We start from the raw sequence: 17,589 nt of genomic DNA on the forward strand, positions 1-17,589 counted from the left end.
TTCCTGCTTCATGTCGGGGTTTTGCTGTTTTCCCAGAGCAGAGTGACAGGAGAAGGGCCGCTCCCAAAGAAATCCACACACAACTCCCTCCGACTCTGAAAAAACTAGCAGTGTTTTACCGGAAATGACACAAGGAGCCGCGTGGGTGTAGAAAAATGTAGCATGCCGTGACCGGGAATAAAAACAAATCAACACAGTGACGAAGAACACTGTGGACGTCAGCAAATCCCACCTTAAGAAACACTAGAAATACAAAGAAAATACAATACTACAGCAAAGAAAAAAAAAAAAAAAAAAGAAGAAGAAATAATAATAATAATAATAATAATAATAATAATAATAATAATAATAATAATAAAAGTACATTATTTGGAAAATCTTTCTTTAATTCATAAAAATATAATTAATAAAATATAATTTGAGAGTAACACACAGCTTTTCCCTCTATGTTGCTGGATAAATCAAGGTTAACAAATAAACACAGTGACAAATCAGCACAGTGACGAAAACAAATCAACACAGTGATGAAGAACACTGTGGACATCAGCAAATCCCACCTTAAGAAACACTAGGAATACAAAGAAAAAACAATACTACAGTAAAAAATAAATAAATAAATAAAAATAATAAATAAATAAATGATAATAATAATTTTAAAAAATAATAATAAAAGTACATTATTTGGAAAATCTTTCTTTCATTCGTAAAAAAAATATCATTAAACCTTTCATGCATGAATTATGAGAACCTTAATCAAGATTTTTTTTTCCTGTTTTTATTCTCTTTAAGCATGAAAAAAAAAAACAATGTGATTGATTTTTGATTTTTTTTTTTTTAATGAACCTATTTTTCATGGCACTACAAAAATGTCCACTCAGCTGAACACCATGCGTTTAATTTTTGAAGTAAAGAAACATGCATTTACGGACATACTGTGTGGAAACTAAGAAATAAAAACATTTTGTCCTCCTGAGACCCAGCAATGTATTTCTGTCCTCTGTAGGGGACAAAAGTTTGACAGTTTCACATTTAAAAAAAAAAATGTCTCTGAAAAAAAAACCAAAACTGTTGCATTATCTGGTTTCCAATCAAGACAATTGTTTAATGGAAAAAAGCTAAATTTTCATTTTCCTGGGTCTCAGGAGGTTAATGCTGCTAATCTGATGTTTTCTCACATTTGAACATACTATAATAATACTAGTTATTACTCACTCAGATAATATGCAAAAAAAGAAAAAAAAACAAAAACATTTTTGTTTAAAAAAAAAAAAAAAAAACCTCTGTTAATTACAGTCTAATAACAATTAACAGTTGATTTAGATAAAAGAACAGCGTAGTTACAGTAATGGTCTGAATGTCAGTGTATGTAATGGTTCATAAGTGTCCACTGTGTTGGCTGATATGGAACTAAAACAACAAAACCCATGAATATACAAGACAACAGCTGGAGAAGAACTGTCCACTGGAGTGACCAGTATGCGTGAAAGGGTTAATAAAATATAATTTGAGAGTAACTCATAGCTTTTCCCTCTATGTCGCTGTATAAATCAAGGTTATAATAGTTTTGGATTTTTCATTATGGTTTAGTTTTATTTAGTTTTGACCTTTTTTCTCTAATTCAGTTCGTTTTAATTCATTTTTAGAGCAGGTTTGCTAGTTTTTATTAGTTTTCTTTTTTTTCTAAATGCTTAGTTTTAATTTTGTTTTAGTTTAGTTTTATTATATCTTTTATCTTTCTCACCGTCGTATTCATATACATTCCAGACAGGACTCTGCTGCTTTCTCCCAACTTTAGTCTCCATGTTTCCAGGTAGAGTGGGGACCAGAAGACAACTCTAAATCACAGGTGAAGACAAGTGATGGACCGTGAAGTGTCACATGGTGCCACGAGCTAAAATTGCTAGAGCGAAATAAATTTATTTCGTATCAATCCGACATCGACGAAAACGAAGGGAATTTTATCCATAATTTTTATATGTTTTAGTTAGTTTTGTAAGCACACAATACAGTTTCAGTTAGTTATTGTTTTTTGTTTTAATTATAGTTTTTATTTATTTCGGTTAACGAAAATGTTTTGTCAATTCTAGTTTTCGTTATTTTGTTAGTTTTCGTTAACGATAATAACCTTGGTACAAATTAACAAAAATAATGATAATTTTCCTTTAACCCCTGAGCCCTGATTCCGGGTAAAGGTTTACATATTAACCCTTTAACCCCTGATTCCAGCTAAAGGTTCTGCTGTGAATCTGCGTCTGTTTCAGGTTCATTAAAGCTGCTGTGAGTATGTGCTTGTGTTCCTTTTCTTCAGTGGTTTTGTTTTACTGTGTGTTTTAGGGTCAAAACAGGTGGAATAACAGAAAAAGACAAAGAGAGGAACTGAAGTTTGACAGGTTTGGCCTAAATAAGGCACTAGAATGTACATCAGTAAGAGATTTAGGATGTTGAACATCAACAGTGAACTGGAACACACTGAACAACAACAAGGATTTGAATTTGGACCCAGTAGTTTATGTTTTGGGCTCTTTTTCTCTAAATCGGTCCAGCTGCTTTTTGACACCTGGTTCAACTCCATAAAGTAGTTACACAGTCAAAAAAATAATAAAATAAGCAACAAAGTAAACAAAAACAGCCAAAGTGATCAATAAAATGAACAAAAATGAATAATAAGCCAATAAAATAATAAATTACATGAACAAAATAAGCCACAAATTGAGCAAAATTGAAGAAAAAAAAAAAAAAAATAAAAACAAAATGTAGAAAAATAAACAAAATAAGCAATTAAATGGAAAAAAAGAAAATATTTACAAAATGATAAATACCATGAAAAAAAAATGTGCAAAAAATGAAGTGAAAAATAATAATAAAGTAAGAAACAAATATGTGGATTTTGGCTCAGTAATTTTTTTTCTAAATCAGTCCAGCTGCTTTTTGACACCTAGTTCAACTCCATAAAGCAGTTACACAGTCAAAACGCAGTTAAAACACAGTAAAATAAATAAATAAATAAATAAATGAACATCATCACAACACTGCAAACAACAGTAAAAACAAATATTGACAAGAAAACAGTGTGTAAAAAAAAAAAGAAAAGAAAAAGAAGCCCAAACAGTCTATTTGTATACTGAGTCTGTCTCACTCACTGAATCTGTGTTTTGCCTCCCATCCCACCCACAGGTGGTGGGGGGTGCACTGAGCATGCTCAGACATCTATGGAAAGAACAAGGTCTATTCTATCAGCACATTTTGAAAAAAAAATCTTATTGAACAAACAGTTGAATTTTTTTTTGGATATTTAAAATAAATCATACATTCAGAACACTCACCACAGACACATCAGGGGTTAAAGGCATTATATGTAGGATTGATAATCCAAACTCTAAAGTCCTTGAACACATTTAACCACTTATGAATTAATGTCATGTATCCACAGAGCAAATAAAGTATGTGTTGTCCATTTCCTTCTGGTATTGTTTCTTCCCATTATTGGTATGTGCTGTTTGTTCTTTACCATTTATGGTACTGTAGTTTTCTTTACCATTGTTGGTGTGTAATTATTATAATCTAAGTTAACAGTTAACTGTTACCCATATTAACACCGCCAAGAATGTACTTGGTTTCTATTTTTCACACACATTTTGGTTCTATAATGTTAATACTGTTGAATGAGTTTATTATAAATCGGGTATGGGCCTATTTGTTCATTGTCCTGGTTTGAAGTTTAACTCCTAAAGACCCAGTGTGAATTTTATGTCAGTTCCCAAATTAATTTTTCTCTCTATTTAACCTTTCCTAAATGATTTATTACCATTTTATTATAATTTTATCCTTTGCATTTAGCATTTTTCAGTGAAAATAATCTATTTTCCTATATTTAATTCGCTGATCATGTAGATGTTCATCAAAGCTCAGATTAGAGTTGATGGTCATTATATCAAAAACAGAAAAAAGTGATGAAAAAGGGACTTTTTCAGCAAAAACTCATTAATGAACATAAACCCAGTGTGTCCATCCACTGTCATTGATCCAACTCCATGGGTTTTAATGGTCAATCAATGTTGTAGAAGATGACGGTGTTTCCACGGTAACTACGGAGCCTCTGAACGTCCAAATGGGTCATATCTGATGACCATGAAAAGATGAAGAACTGTATTTTACACCAATTATTGACATGTATTGATAGGAATAGTGGATTAACAAGTATTAAACAGTTTAGATCAGCTGATGGTTTAGGTTAACAGTGAATGTTTGGGTCTTTATGGGTTTAATGAGTAAACAGTCGACTGGAGAACATGTCAACACGACACACATGACTGGAGGTTTCAGTTGACTTTGACCTCATAAATGTCAGCAGGAGGAACGCTGTTGATCATGATGTCATTTACCACGTTTTATTTTTGTTTCCTCAAACTTTGCACAAAGATGTTTACGCCTGTCACATGGTTTTTATGAGTCAAAGATAAAAGATAAATGTTGAACTCTGTGTTAATGTGAACACATGGAACATTAAAGTACATGTAAATAGAGTCACATCTGCTCAGGTGGAGTTTCCTGGTTTTCACTTTGTCCAGCAGAGGGCGTTTTTCTCTGATGTCAAACAAAACAGAGGAGCAAAGATGATGCACAAGATGACTTTTTAACATTATTCACTATCAGATTACCAGGGCATTGTTTCTATGGAAACTGAAAAGGAAAATGATAGAATTTAACCCATAAAGACCCAGTGCTACTTTTGTGACTATTCACAAAAGAGTTTTTCCTCTAGATTTAACCTTTCTAAAGTGACTGAACACCATTTATTGGAATAGAATAGAATAGAATAGAATAGAATAGAATAGAATAGAATAGAATAGAACGGCTTTTATTGTCATTACACTGAATGTACAACGAGACTGGAGAGCTTCTGCTTTTTCAGTGCAAACAGATAATTATAGAAAAAATAAAAGGTACAAAATATATATAAGATAAAGTCCTACAATTAACTATATACACAAATATGAAGATAAAAAAGATAAAAATTTGAAATATAAAAAAAAAAAAAAAAAAAAAAAAAAAAAATGTATTTCACAGGATGGCTGAATATTTACAGAATAATGATAGATTAATACTCACAGATGAAAATATATTACGTGGGATTATTATTCCCAGAATGACTCTGCTGCATGGGATGAATGAATATTGTGGTACTTTTATCCTTTGTTATTTGTGTTTTTTCAGTAAAAATCATGCATTTTCCTTTGTTTAATTCACTGATGGGAGCTAAAAATTCAACCCAGATGTAGACTAATGTTATGAAGCAGGTTTGGAAACACTTTGGGTCTATTTTAAAAAGAAATACTTTCTGAGATAAAAGAGAAACTATTTTTCAGATGAAACACATTTTTAGTTTATTTTGCGTTATAGTTAATACAAAAATCAGCATGTAACAGTCAAAAGGACACGAAAATTACACACTACTATTTTTTTGAATATCTCTTTATTCTTTCACAGGTACATTTTGAGAATTGAACTAATTATTCAAGGCAGTGTTTGACAAAAATGACCACTGTTGCAAAATCATTCGCGATTTATATGTGTTTAACTGGGCAGGTTCTGTATGTAACGCAAGTGGACACGATGGGTTCCACACCAAACCTGGAATGAGACGGAGATTGATAAAAAACCCACATGTGTGGATTAGAAAAACCACTAGGATTGACACATTTAACACAGTGTCTTTATTTATAGTCTATAGAAGACCATTTACACACATGTTTTCACATCTAATGCACTGACACCTAGGTAGTTTCTCATGTCCCAATTTTGGTCCTATTTTTGGTCCCAATATTTTGAATTCATTAATTGTGGGATGGCTCAGATTAAGAGTATAATTTTTTTAAATTTTTTTTTTATCTGAGGTCATCATTAGGTCCATCCTGGGGGAAATATGTCTACATTTACCTTTTATTATCAGGTCTAAAAAGATGGAAAAGTGACAGATACTAAAATAAACCCAGTTTCATAGAAGCATTCATGTAGTATTGACATTCCAAACTCTAAATTACCAGAACACATTCAACCACTAACGAATTAATGCCATGTATCCACAGACTAAATAATGTATACATCACTTACTGAATAAAGTATAAAGCCCATTGTTTCGACACATTATGGGATCATGAAGTTTTCGTCTTCAAACTAAAACTCATACCTACTTATTTTTGATATACTTGAGTTTGATTACACTTTTTTTTTAAACAATGATAAACTGTTTTTCTGGCAATAAAAGGGAATAACTAACAGTAAATAAAGTAGGAAACAAAAATAATCTGTGTATCATTCGTTCATTCGTTTTTCAATTTAAAACCAAAAATCAAATTCATTTTCAAAACAAGAATGAAAAACGGATAACGGTTCATTTTTCCATTTCCCGATTTTGTGCTCAAATGAAAAATGGAAAAAATGGATAACGACCGTTTCATTTGATTTTGCTATTTTCAATATAGTTAGGGTGTCTGACCCAGAAGTAGTCGTTACTAGGGAAAAAATAAACAAATGGAATCATGGCCGGACTGGAGGAATATTTGGCTATAATTAAGCAGCTGTTTGATATGTACGGAATCGTATTGCATTCACACAAAAAAATAAATTCGGCTCTGTTTTTCTCAATTAACAAGATAATTTTCTCGTTAATTCAGAAAAACAGAGCCGAATTTAATTTTTTTCAGAAAACAGTATCTCATTCATTCAGAAAAACAGCCAAATGTATTTTTTTTGTGTGAATGATATATGCTTCCGTATCAAACAACTGCTTAATTATAGCAAAATATTTTTCCAGTCCGGCCATGATTCCGTGTGTTTACTTTTTCCCTAGTAACGACTACTTCCGGGTCAGACAACTGAACTATATTGAAAATAGCAAAATCGGATGAAACAGTCGTTATCCGTTTTTTCCATGTTTCATTTGAGCACAAAATCGGGAAATGGAATAATGAACAGTTATCCGTTTTTCATTCTTGTTTTGAAAATGAAAAACAAAAAAACAAGTCGTTCTTTTGTTTTTTTCATTTTTGGTTTTAAATCGAAAAATGAATGATACACGGATTAAAAACTAACATTGTTATGTTGTTCTCTCTCTCTTTACTAGTAGGTGTCTTGTCTAATGTCATTGCTTTTTGTTTTTGGCCCCAATATTTTTAAAAAAATCATTAATTTTGGGATGGATCAGAGTAAGAGTATATATTTTTTTGCATTTATCTGAGGTCATCATTAGGTCCATCCTGGGGGGAAATATGTCTACATTTACCTTTTATTATTGGGTCTAAAAAGCTGGAAAAGTGCCAGGTACCAAAATGACCCCAGTTTCATAGAAGCACCCATTTACACTGTTGCATTGAACATATGGAGGTATTTATGGATTGTTTTTAAGTGTTGCTCCTTCTGTATTTGTGTTTATAATGACATATGGATGCCATTAGTCGCTCATGTATCATTACCCGATGCTTACCTTTATGAGTCGGGCATGGGGTGGGTGGGGGGGGGGTATCCCGGACCCTACCCTTATCAGACTACTCCAGACTCACAGAGCCAACATGTTTCACCACCCAAAAAGCCTCTATCACCCAATCACACAGACACAAACCGGGCGTCACAGTCTGACAAGTCATGTGACACGTGGGTGAACAGATGAGATACTCAGGGTGAAGTTGAACTCCAACACGGTGTCTTCTCCAACAGCTCAGGTCGTCTGTGTGGAGGAGAAAAGGAAGATGAGGTAAGATTAGACTCACTTCAGACTTAAAAATAGAGGATTTTTATTAAATATAACCTCTGTGTGTTGTCATTGTTCTGATTCAGGTTTGTCAACTCATGGAAACATTGAATTTGTGAGACGAAAACATGGCCGAATCAGCAGACAACGGTAGGTTTATTTATCATCTATAAGTTCGACTCTAAACAAACTGACGACTAATAATTTAATCATTCCTTTGCCTTTAAATCTGTAATGAAACATTTCCTCAAACTGTAAATATGTATTAAAAAAATTATGATTGACAGCATTTATTTGATGAATTAATTTAACACGTTCTGATCAAACTGAAGGGATAAAATAATGTTAAATGTTATTAGAACTGCAACTAACAATTATTTTCACTGTTCTATTGACTATTTTCTGCAATTAACTAATCAGTGTGTAAATGTATGTTACAAAAATTAGAATACACCGAATTACAAGGAAGAAATTAAGCGTTAAATGAAAAATAATTAACAAAAATTAGCTGCTGATCTGATCCATGTAGGAGAAGTTCATTGATTTTTATTGATAAATGTCAAGACATATGAAGTAAAAAGGATTTCACACTAAATACTGGATAATTCAGTCTGTTATTTTCCGAAATTGTTCTTTTTAAAGCAATTCTGTATTTTAGTTGTAAGTTATTATAAACCTACAATAAACAAAATAAACAATAAACCTACTTCAAGCTTAAAACTTTTGCTGAAAAAGATTAATATTAAGCTACTAATAATATATAAAATAAGACTAAATGCATGTAAAATGAATATGAAAACATGACATATAACAGTAAAACACTGATAAGGATCATTTTACTGCACGAACTGCTTTTACTTCATACAAACAATACTTATGTGCTTATACTCCTACTTGTAATAGAGTATTTTCACATTGTATTAGTACTTTTATTGAAGGAAATAGCCTCAGTATTTCTTTTTTACTAAATAAATCACAGTATAGTTCAGTTACATATTGACAGTACTTATTTTTATCACTTATGTCTTGTTTTATCACCACAGAATTAATCACCCATCATGTCACACATTTAGATGAACAGGGATTTAAGATTTCACACTAAATACTAAATACTTCAGTCTGTTTTTTGACTTTTTAATGCAATTCCATATTTTAGTTGTAAGTTATTACAGAGACTGAAACATGGGAATGTACATTATAAGGTATCATTATAGTCCTGCTAAAACAATAAAGCTATTTGAGTGTCATGAGACCTCTTTAACTCATAAAGACCCAGACCTACTTTTGTGGCACTCTCCAAACTAATTTTTTCTCTATATTTATCTTTTTTAAAGTGATTTATCACTATTTATTATAATTTTATCCACTGTATTTTGTGGTTTTTTTTCAGTGAAAATCAGGCGTTTTCCTTTTAAAAAAAAAAAAAAAATATTATTATTATTATTATTATTATTATTATTATTATTATTATTATTTATTTTTTTTTTTTACTTTTTTTTTTATTTTGCTTGTTTTGTGTTTTTAACATAAACAAAATCAACTGCACAACATTGCAAGTTTCCAAAATGAAAACCTGGGAAGGTGAAAATAAAGTAAAATAGAAAAATACAATAAAATTATAAAAATAATAAAAGAAAGTGGGGCACACCACTCTGATTGTAGCTTTTATCACTGTCCATTAGGTCTGCTGAGAGGTATATTCCTATATTTAATTTACAGGTAATGTGATGTTAATTAAAGCTTAAGGTTTAAAGTTGAGGCTATCATATCAAAAACAGAGAAAACTGAAGAAAAAGTGACTTTTTCAGCAAAGATATCAATAACAGAATCTAAAAACAAGTTTCTCTATCCACTGTCATCGATCCAATTCCATGGGTTTTACTGGTGAACCAATGTTGTAGAGAGGATGATAGGGTTTCCATGGTAACTACAGAGCCTCTGACTGTCCAAATGGGTCATATCTGATGACCATGAAAAGAAGATCAACTGCATTTCACAGATTATTTTAACGTACTGACAGGTTTAGTGGTTCAGAACTCATTAAACAGTAGCTGTTTGGGTCTTTATGGGTTAATATTACTAACCATCATCTTCATTCCTAGTGGAGACCTTCTTGGAGGACTTCAGGGAGGAGATCATGTCTGGGTTGAGGTCACCTGAAGCTGTCATCGAGGCCTGGACGTCCCGACAGATGAGCACACAACAGGAAACGACAGACCTCAGTGATGCGGTGACACCAGAGGAACAAATGAGGGCGCTGTTTGATTCTGTGGAGAACGGGACGTCACAAACCAAAGCCAGCTTCTACAAACTGCTGGAAGAGGAGGATCCTGCACTCATACGCCATTTAGGTAAAAAAAAAAAATCCAGTTAAAACATCATATTATAAGTGTTTTATATCAGTATGTTATTGGAAAATTAGGCAATGGGAGAAAATAATATTGTTTATTTTTCCTTTGTTATTTTATACTATTATTGTCGGAGTTATTTGTCTATTTAGTTTTTTGTTCAAAATTAATTTACTTTTTTTGTTTACTAATTTAGTATTTTTTGCTGATTTTTTTTTTTTTTTGCTTTTTGTTTGTTTAATATTTAGATTTTTATTTATTATTTTTTTTTATGGTTATTGCTTTCATTCTTTAGTATTTAGCACCTTTTTTTGTGTGTGTTTTCTTATTGGTTTAGACCACAGGTGTTAAACATGCGGCCCAGGGGCCAAAACCAGCCCACCAAAGGTTCCAATCCGGCCCACGGGATTAATTTGCAAAGTGCAAGTTAGGGCATCAAACTCAAAAATAATATCATAATAACCTTGAAATAATGACAACACCAATTTTTTCTCTTTGATTTAGTGCAAAAAACATTAAATTATGAAAATGTTTACATTAACAAACTATCCTTTAAAACAGGGGTGTCAAACTCATTTTAGTTCAGGGGCCACATTAAGCCAAATTTGATCTGAAATGGGCTGAACCAGTAAAATAATAACATAATATATAAATAATGTCAACTCCAAATTTTCTGTATGTTTTAGAGTGAAAAAAGTTAATTTACATTATGAACAGGTTTACATCTACAAACTATCCTTTCAAAAGATGTGAATAACATGAACAAACTGAAAAAAATAAGTGTAATTTTCACAATATTCTGCCTTAGTTTATCATTTCCACATGTACATTATAACTTACAGATCACAGTGGATCTACAGATACATAAAACATTGAGTAACAGGCAGAATATTGTTAAAACTGTACTTACTTCTCTTAAGACTCTTAATGATATACAGATGGAGTTTTAATATGCATTTCTTACTGTTTTTAAATGCTTTAGTTTTTATTAATGTCTGTTATTTTAATAATATCAGCCTGCCCAGGGACTACATGCGGAAAGTAGCATTAGTTCTAGAACCTGGCACACTACATCTCTCCTTTTTAAGGTTAATGTATAAGGTGCATTGCCCCTGTCTAAATAAATAAATAAAATGAAATGAAAAATGAAAGACATTTCAGGTTGTTCATATTTGTTCAGGTTATTCACATTTTTTGTAAAAATTACACTTTGTTTTAGTGTAAATACATGAAAATATTTACATTTACAAAGAGAAACATTAGAAGTTGTCATTATTTATATGTTATTATGATAGTATTTTACTGGTCCTGCCCACTTGAGATTGAATTGGTCTGAATGTGGAACCTGAACTAAAAGGACTGTTAATATTTTAGTGTAATTTTTGCATTTCACAAATTAATCCTGTGGGCCGGATTGGACTGGCTGGCGGGCTAGATTTGGCCCCCGGGCCGTATGTTTGACACCTGTGCTTTAAAATGTGAATAACTTGAACAAATATGAAGAACCTGAAATGTCTAAAGAAAATTAAGTGCAATTTTAATAATAATAATAATAACAATAATATAATAATCTTTATTTAAATAGCACTTTTCATACATTAAGACTGTAGCACAAAGTGCTTTACATATCAGTTTAAAAATCAGTACCACCCCCCACCCACACACCCACCCACTCACCCGCACACACACACAAATATGCAAACCCACAAGCTCACACATACTTAAAAAGACTGACTGAGCATGGGTAGACCAGAGCGAAAAAGTAAAAGTAAAAGAGGAGGCGCTGTCTCAGGGAGCCATCCGCACCAGGGGGCAGCCGCCGACCCCGGTAACCAGGCACCAGCAACACAGCGCCGCATCCCAACCAGTGGGAGAGGGCCAACTGGGACCCCCACCCACCAGAAAGGAGCAGACCCCAGTGAGAGAAGGCGCCACAGCCACCGGAGTCCGCAGCCACCCCCCGGCATGGAGGGCTCCCTCTGATGAAACACCGGAGAATAAGAAACATTAAAAAGATATAAAAGAATTGATTAAAAGAAGCTAAATTTAAGACATATATGAAAATAATAAAAATATTAAACATTAAAATGATAAAACAGAAGCACTGGTTAAAAGAATCTTAAGATATATATATTAAATATAACTATAAAACCTTTGAGTGGATAAAACAGAGGCATTAGTTAAAAGCCAAATTAAAAAGGTGGGTCTTGAGCCTGGTTTTAAAAATTTCTACATTCTCTGCGGCCCTGAGGTTCCCTGGCAGGCTGTTCCAAAGGCAAGGAGCATAATGCTGAAAAGCTGCCTCGCCATGGGTTTTTGTGTTGGCTTTTGGAACTGTTAAAAGGCCAGTGCCAGAGGACCTCAGGGTCCGCGAGGGCTCATAAGGTAAAAGCAAGTCTAAAAGATAAGAAGGCGCAAGACCATTAAGACATTTAAAGACTATTAAAAGGACCTTAAAATCAATCCTGAAACACATAGGGAGCCAATGCAGTGATTTTAAAACTGGTGTAATGTGAGCCCGCCTTCTGGTCTTCGTCAGCACTTGAGCGGCTGAATTCTGAAGGAGTTGGAGTTGTGAGATTCTATTTTTGGGAAGACCAGAAAGCAGGGCATTATAGTAGTCAATCCTACTGGAAATAAAAGCATGCATCAGCATCTCCATGTTGGCTCGAGAGAGAACTGGACGGACTCTGGCTATGTTCCTAAGATGATAATAACCTGTTTTTACAATAGATTTAATATGTGGGATGAAAGTGAGCTCAGAGTCAAAGATAACGCCCAGGTTTTTTACTTGTACAGATGGGTTGAAAGAATACGCTTGTAATTTTGGTAAGTATTTCTCTCTTGTAGCCTCAGGACCAATAACTAAGACTTCAGTTTTGCCCTGGTTGAGCTGTAAGAAGTTTTCTGCCATCCAGGTTTTAATATTTAAAATACAGTTAAAAAGGGCATCAACTGGCCGAGTGTCTTCAGGAGACAAGGCAATATACAGCTGTGTGTCATCAGCATAGCTGTGAAAGTTGATGCCATGTCTCCTGATGATATCCCCAAGTGGGAGCATATATAAATTAAAAAGTATGGGGCCTAAGACTGATCCTTGGGGCACACCACATCTAATTTCATGGATCACTGAAGAGCATGTATCCATACTTACCAAAAATTTCCTGTCTGTGAGATAGGATTGAAACCAGTTAAAAACAGTACCAGAGAGGCCCACCAGGTGTCTCAGTCTATTTAAAAGAATTGGGTGATCTACTGTGTCAAAAGCAGCGCTCAGATCCAGTAGCACCAGGACTGAGATCTTGTGTGAGTCCAAGATGCACCTGAGATCACTGACAATCTTTAAGAGAGCTGTTTCCGTACTGTGATTAATCCTAAAACCAGACTGATATTTCTCTAAAATGGTATTTTTATTTAAAAAGTCATTCAATTGATTAAAAATAACTTTCTCTATAATTTTGCTTAAGAAAGGTAAGTTGGATATGGGTCTGTAGTTATTAAAATTGTCAGGGTCCAGGTTGCTCTTCTTCAGAAGGGGCCTCACCACTGCCGTTTTAAAGGCAGTGAGAAAGGTGCCCGTTTGAAGAGAACAATTAACAATGTTTAAAAGCTCGCTTTCAAAGGATCCATAAAATAACTTAAAAAGTGATGTGGGAATTGGGTCTAAAAGGCAGTTGGTTGGGTTTACTTGGGAGAAAACTCTACCAAGTGTCTGAGCATCAATCAGGGCAAAACTGTCCAGTGTTTCATCAGGTAAAAGTAGACCCTCAGTCTGATTAAAAATGGTTTCCTGAACAGGTAAAATACTAAATCTGATAAAATCAATTTTGCTCCTGAAGTGGTCTGCAAAGCTATCACACAAGGAGTCAGTTGTGGCAGAGTGTCTGGTGATATCTGGATTAATTAAATGATCAATAGTGGAGAAAAGGAGTTTGGGACTATTTCTGTGTGAGGAAATTATATTAGCGAAGTATGTGTTTCTGGCATGTCTGACTGCCTTGTTGTAAATTTGAAGTTGTTCCAAGAATAATTGATGGTTTATTGTTATTTTGTTCTTCCTCCATTTTCTTTCCGCCATCCTGCATTTTCTTTTCAACGTTCGTGTTTCCTCATTTCTCCATGGAGGTGCAGGCTTTGTTTTCACCTTTTTTGTAACCAGTGGAGCTACAGAATTGAGGCTTGATTTTAGTTTGTTATTAAAATTTTCAACAATAAAATCACAGGATGCAGATAAAGGAACTGGAGGGTATTTTTGGAAAAGTTTAATAAAATTTGCAGCCACTTCAGGAGTCAGACAGCGCCTCCTCACAGTCCTCACCGAGGTCTCCCTTATGTTAAAACCGGTGATGCTAAAAAACACACAGTAGTGGTCAGATACAGCCAAATCAACAACAGAGGACACACTCGTGGACAGGCCATGGGTAATGACAAGGTCCGGAGTGTGTCCCCTGTTGTGAGTCGGCTGCATGACGTGTTGGGTAAAATCCATGGAATTCAGTAAGTTCATAAAATCTTTAGACAACTTATCGGACTCATTATCAATGTGCAAATTAAAATCACCAGAAATTAAAATCATATTGTAAGAGGCATGGATTATTGATAAAAACTCAGAAAACTCATCAATAAAAGCTGCGCACTGTTTTGGTGGTCTGTAAACAGTGACACAGATAATTACAGGGTTATTTAAAACAAAGGCATAGTGCTCAAAGGTGGGGTACTGATCAAACAAAATTTGCTTGGTCAAAAGTGCATCAGAGGTGATTGAGGCAGTACCACCACCTTTCTTGCCCTTTCTAATGGAAAATACAAAGTTAAAATTTGGTGGGGAGGCCTCGGTGAGAACTGCTGGTGCGTCCGTGCTCAGCCATGTCTCTGTTAAGAATAAACAATCAATCCGATGATCTAAAATCAAGTCATTAACAATAAAAGGCTTATTTGAAAGAGAGTGGACATTTAGAAGTGCCATACTGAAGGTTGCAGATGAGTTATTGGTTGGGGGTGTGGTTGCTTGGGAGTTAGTGACTGTGAGAGTGATGAGGTTGTCTGGGTCCATTGAGTGGGGTACTTTTGGTGGGTGTCTGAGGAGTCTGTGTGTTGTCCAAACCGGGATGTGACTGGCAGGGTGTGGTATTGCAGGGAGTATGGTGTGACCAAAGGGGGGAGCTGTGAGCTGTTTTAGTGGGTGAGGGGGGAAACACAGGTGTAGGGGTGTGTGGTGTAAACAGTCAGTCATGTGGGGCAGAGTGTAAAGTGTACTGAATGTTTCCAGCTAGTATAGAGCTGCCCAGTTTGTTTGGGTGGACGCCATCGGCCCTGTAGAAGGAGGGGCGGTTCCAGAAGAGGTTAAAATTGTCCATAAAACCAAAGTCCTAAGTGCGGCAGGTCAGCTGGAGCCAGGTGTTCAGGCTGAGCAGTCTACGGAAACGCTCCGGGCTGCGAGACAGTGTTGGACCACTGATAAAAACTGACCTGCCACAGCTCTGCAGGAAACTAAAAAGGGTCTTAAAATCATTTTTTGTCAGCTCCAACTGCCAACGACCTGTGTCATTGCAGCCAACGTGAACTATAATGCGTTTAACGGAAGATGGAAGTGACGGTAATAGGTCCGGTAGTTTGTCCAGTATGTGTGCGGCTGTGGCTCCAGGAAAACAGCGTGTGATGGAGTTGGCGAAGCGAATGTGTCTGATGATACTGTCACCCACGATCAGAGTGGAGGGGTCAAACAGAGGACGAGGAGACATGGAGTAGTGGTACTCACGGTTTGTAGGTGAGCCGCCCGGACTATGTGGTCCAGCAGGGGAGTGAGGCAGGCTCACGGCGACAGGACAGGGAGGGTTCCCGGTCTTATCCGGACGAGGAAGCCCACAGGAGTGTCGGAGCACGGCCTCCTTCAGGATCCTGTGCCGGGTGGAGGAGGTCGAGGTCCGTGTAGGAGGACGATGGGCTGGGCTGGCTGGAATACAGGACTTGTCCGGATGAGGAAGCCCACCGGAGCGTCGGAGTTCAGGCTCCTTCAGGGTCCTGTGCCGGATGGAGGAGGTTGTGGTCCATTTGGAAGGATGTTGGGTTGGCCTGTCAGTGGGACCCTCAGCCACTCGGCCACCACAGACGGTATCCACCACCGGCAGTGTGGACGTATTGGCGTGAGCTGGCGGCGGAGAAGTGTTCCGGTCCGTGGATTGGAGAGGAGCGGGAGGATCAGCTGGGTGAGCTGGCTTGTCATCATCCAGGACAGCAAAGTGGTTGGAGAGGCTTAGCTGAGGGGGAACGGCGGCGCGGTTGGCCCTTTCATCAATGGTCGTTATGTTCCAGGTCTCATCTACGCATGCACATTGCGTATCCGTCAGACTTGCTTATCTACGCATGCGCATTGCATGCCTACCTGTCAGAATGGCGGCTAATACGAAGCAGAAAACACAAACAGGATGGAATATATTCATGAAAACAGTAGCAGTAAGTGGACATTCATTGTATTCTTTCATATTATAACTTTTATCAATTTAAATATTTTGAACCCAGCGATCATATAGGCTGTCACATAAGCAATCAGTGCAAGTCAAGCCGAGGGGGAGTAGATGGAAAAAGATGTGAATATTTTATACGTATGATAATAATACTAGGAATTAAAATTTAAAGTTTGTAAAAGCTCGAACAGGACAATAAATTCTGATAAATTGTCATGAATAACAGATTCATAATTCAACAGACAGGTGAGAAGATGTCACAAAGAATATACCTACCTGTAGTAGTTTTGGAGAACGTAGCCCCTTGTTTCTTTCTTTCGATTAACCAGACGAACGGTCATATTGTTAACTGTTTGAAATTCAATGAGCCACATATCCAGGCTCCTCCTGGAAATGTCTCGTGTTGTTGCGGTTAGCTTCATAGCGGATTCCGTCCTGAACAGGTTTAGATTCTCGTAGGTAGAATCCTCCGACAAATGTTCAACCACGGATTTATGTAAATCTTCATTCTTGTCAACTTTCCTGTATTCTTCATTCTCCCCGGCCAGTGCCGATTCCATTAATTCTTCCAAGAATAACATTTTGCTGATGCTAGCCCACCGGTGACAGAAAAAAGGATACGCATACGTACCCTATTCTGACAGGTACGCATGTAATGCGCATGCGTAGATGAGCGAGTCTGACGGATACGCAATGCGCATGCGTAGATGAGACCTGGACCATAACGACAGTTGACGAAAGGGCCAACCACAACGACGGCACCGTCAGCGCTACGGTTGCGGCCGCGGACCACCACCTCGGCCCAGGATGACCCACGGTTTGGGGTTGAACAGGAGGGCTGCCGGGAAGTCAGAGGATCCCAAGGGATTGTATCCTGGAGGCTTGTACTCAATGTTGTTGCGAACTTTTAGAGTGCTCCGCAACCATGAAGCCGGACAGCCGAGGAAAACGAGCCGTGAAGCTGCACAGGAAGGACTCCTTCCTTCGTAGTTCCTCCGACAGACGATGGATATCTTCCTTCAGGTCTGCT

General features: G+C 36.1%; 1 protein-coding gene across 2 annotated transcripts in view; it reads left to right on the plus strand.

Annotated features, from left to right (window-relative positions):
• Positions 1-7,647: 7,647 nt before the first annotated feature.
• Positions 7,648-17,589, plus strand: part of LOC115432447 (nuclear anchorage protein 1) — a 53,327-nt gene continuing 43,385 nt past the window's right edge. For both annotated transcript variants that reach the window (XM_030153289.1, XM_030153290.1), the window contains exons 1-3: positions 7,648-7,750; positions 7,834-7,897; positions 9,850-10,098. In XM_030153289.1, the coding sequence (XP_030009149.1) occupies positions 7,876-7,897; positions 9,850-10,098 (271 nt within the window). In that variant the 5' untranslated portion in view covers positions 7,648-7,750; positions 7,834-7,875. The remainder of the gene's footprint in view (positions 7,751-7,833; positions 7,898-9,849; positions 10,099-17,589) is intronic.

The sequence above is a fragment of the Sphaeramia orbicularis genome, chromosome 14 (genome assembly GCF_902148855.1).
Source record: "Sphaeramia orbicularis chromosome 14, fSphaOr1.1, whole genome shotgun sequence".
Classification (NCBI taxonomy): Eukaryota; Metazoa; Chordata; class Actinopteri; order Kurtiformes; family Apogonidae; genus Sphaeramia; species Sphaeramia orbicularis.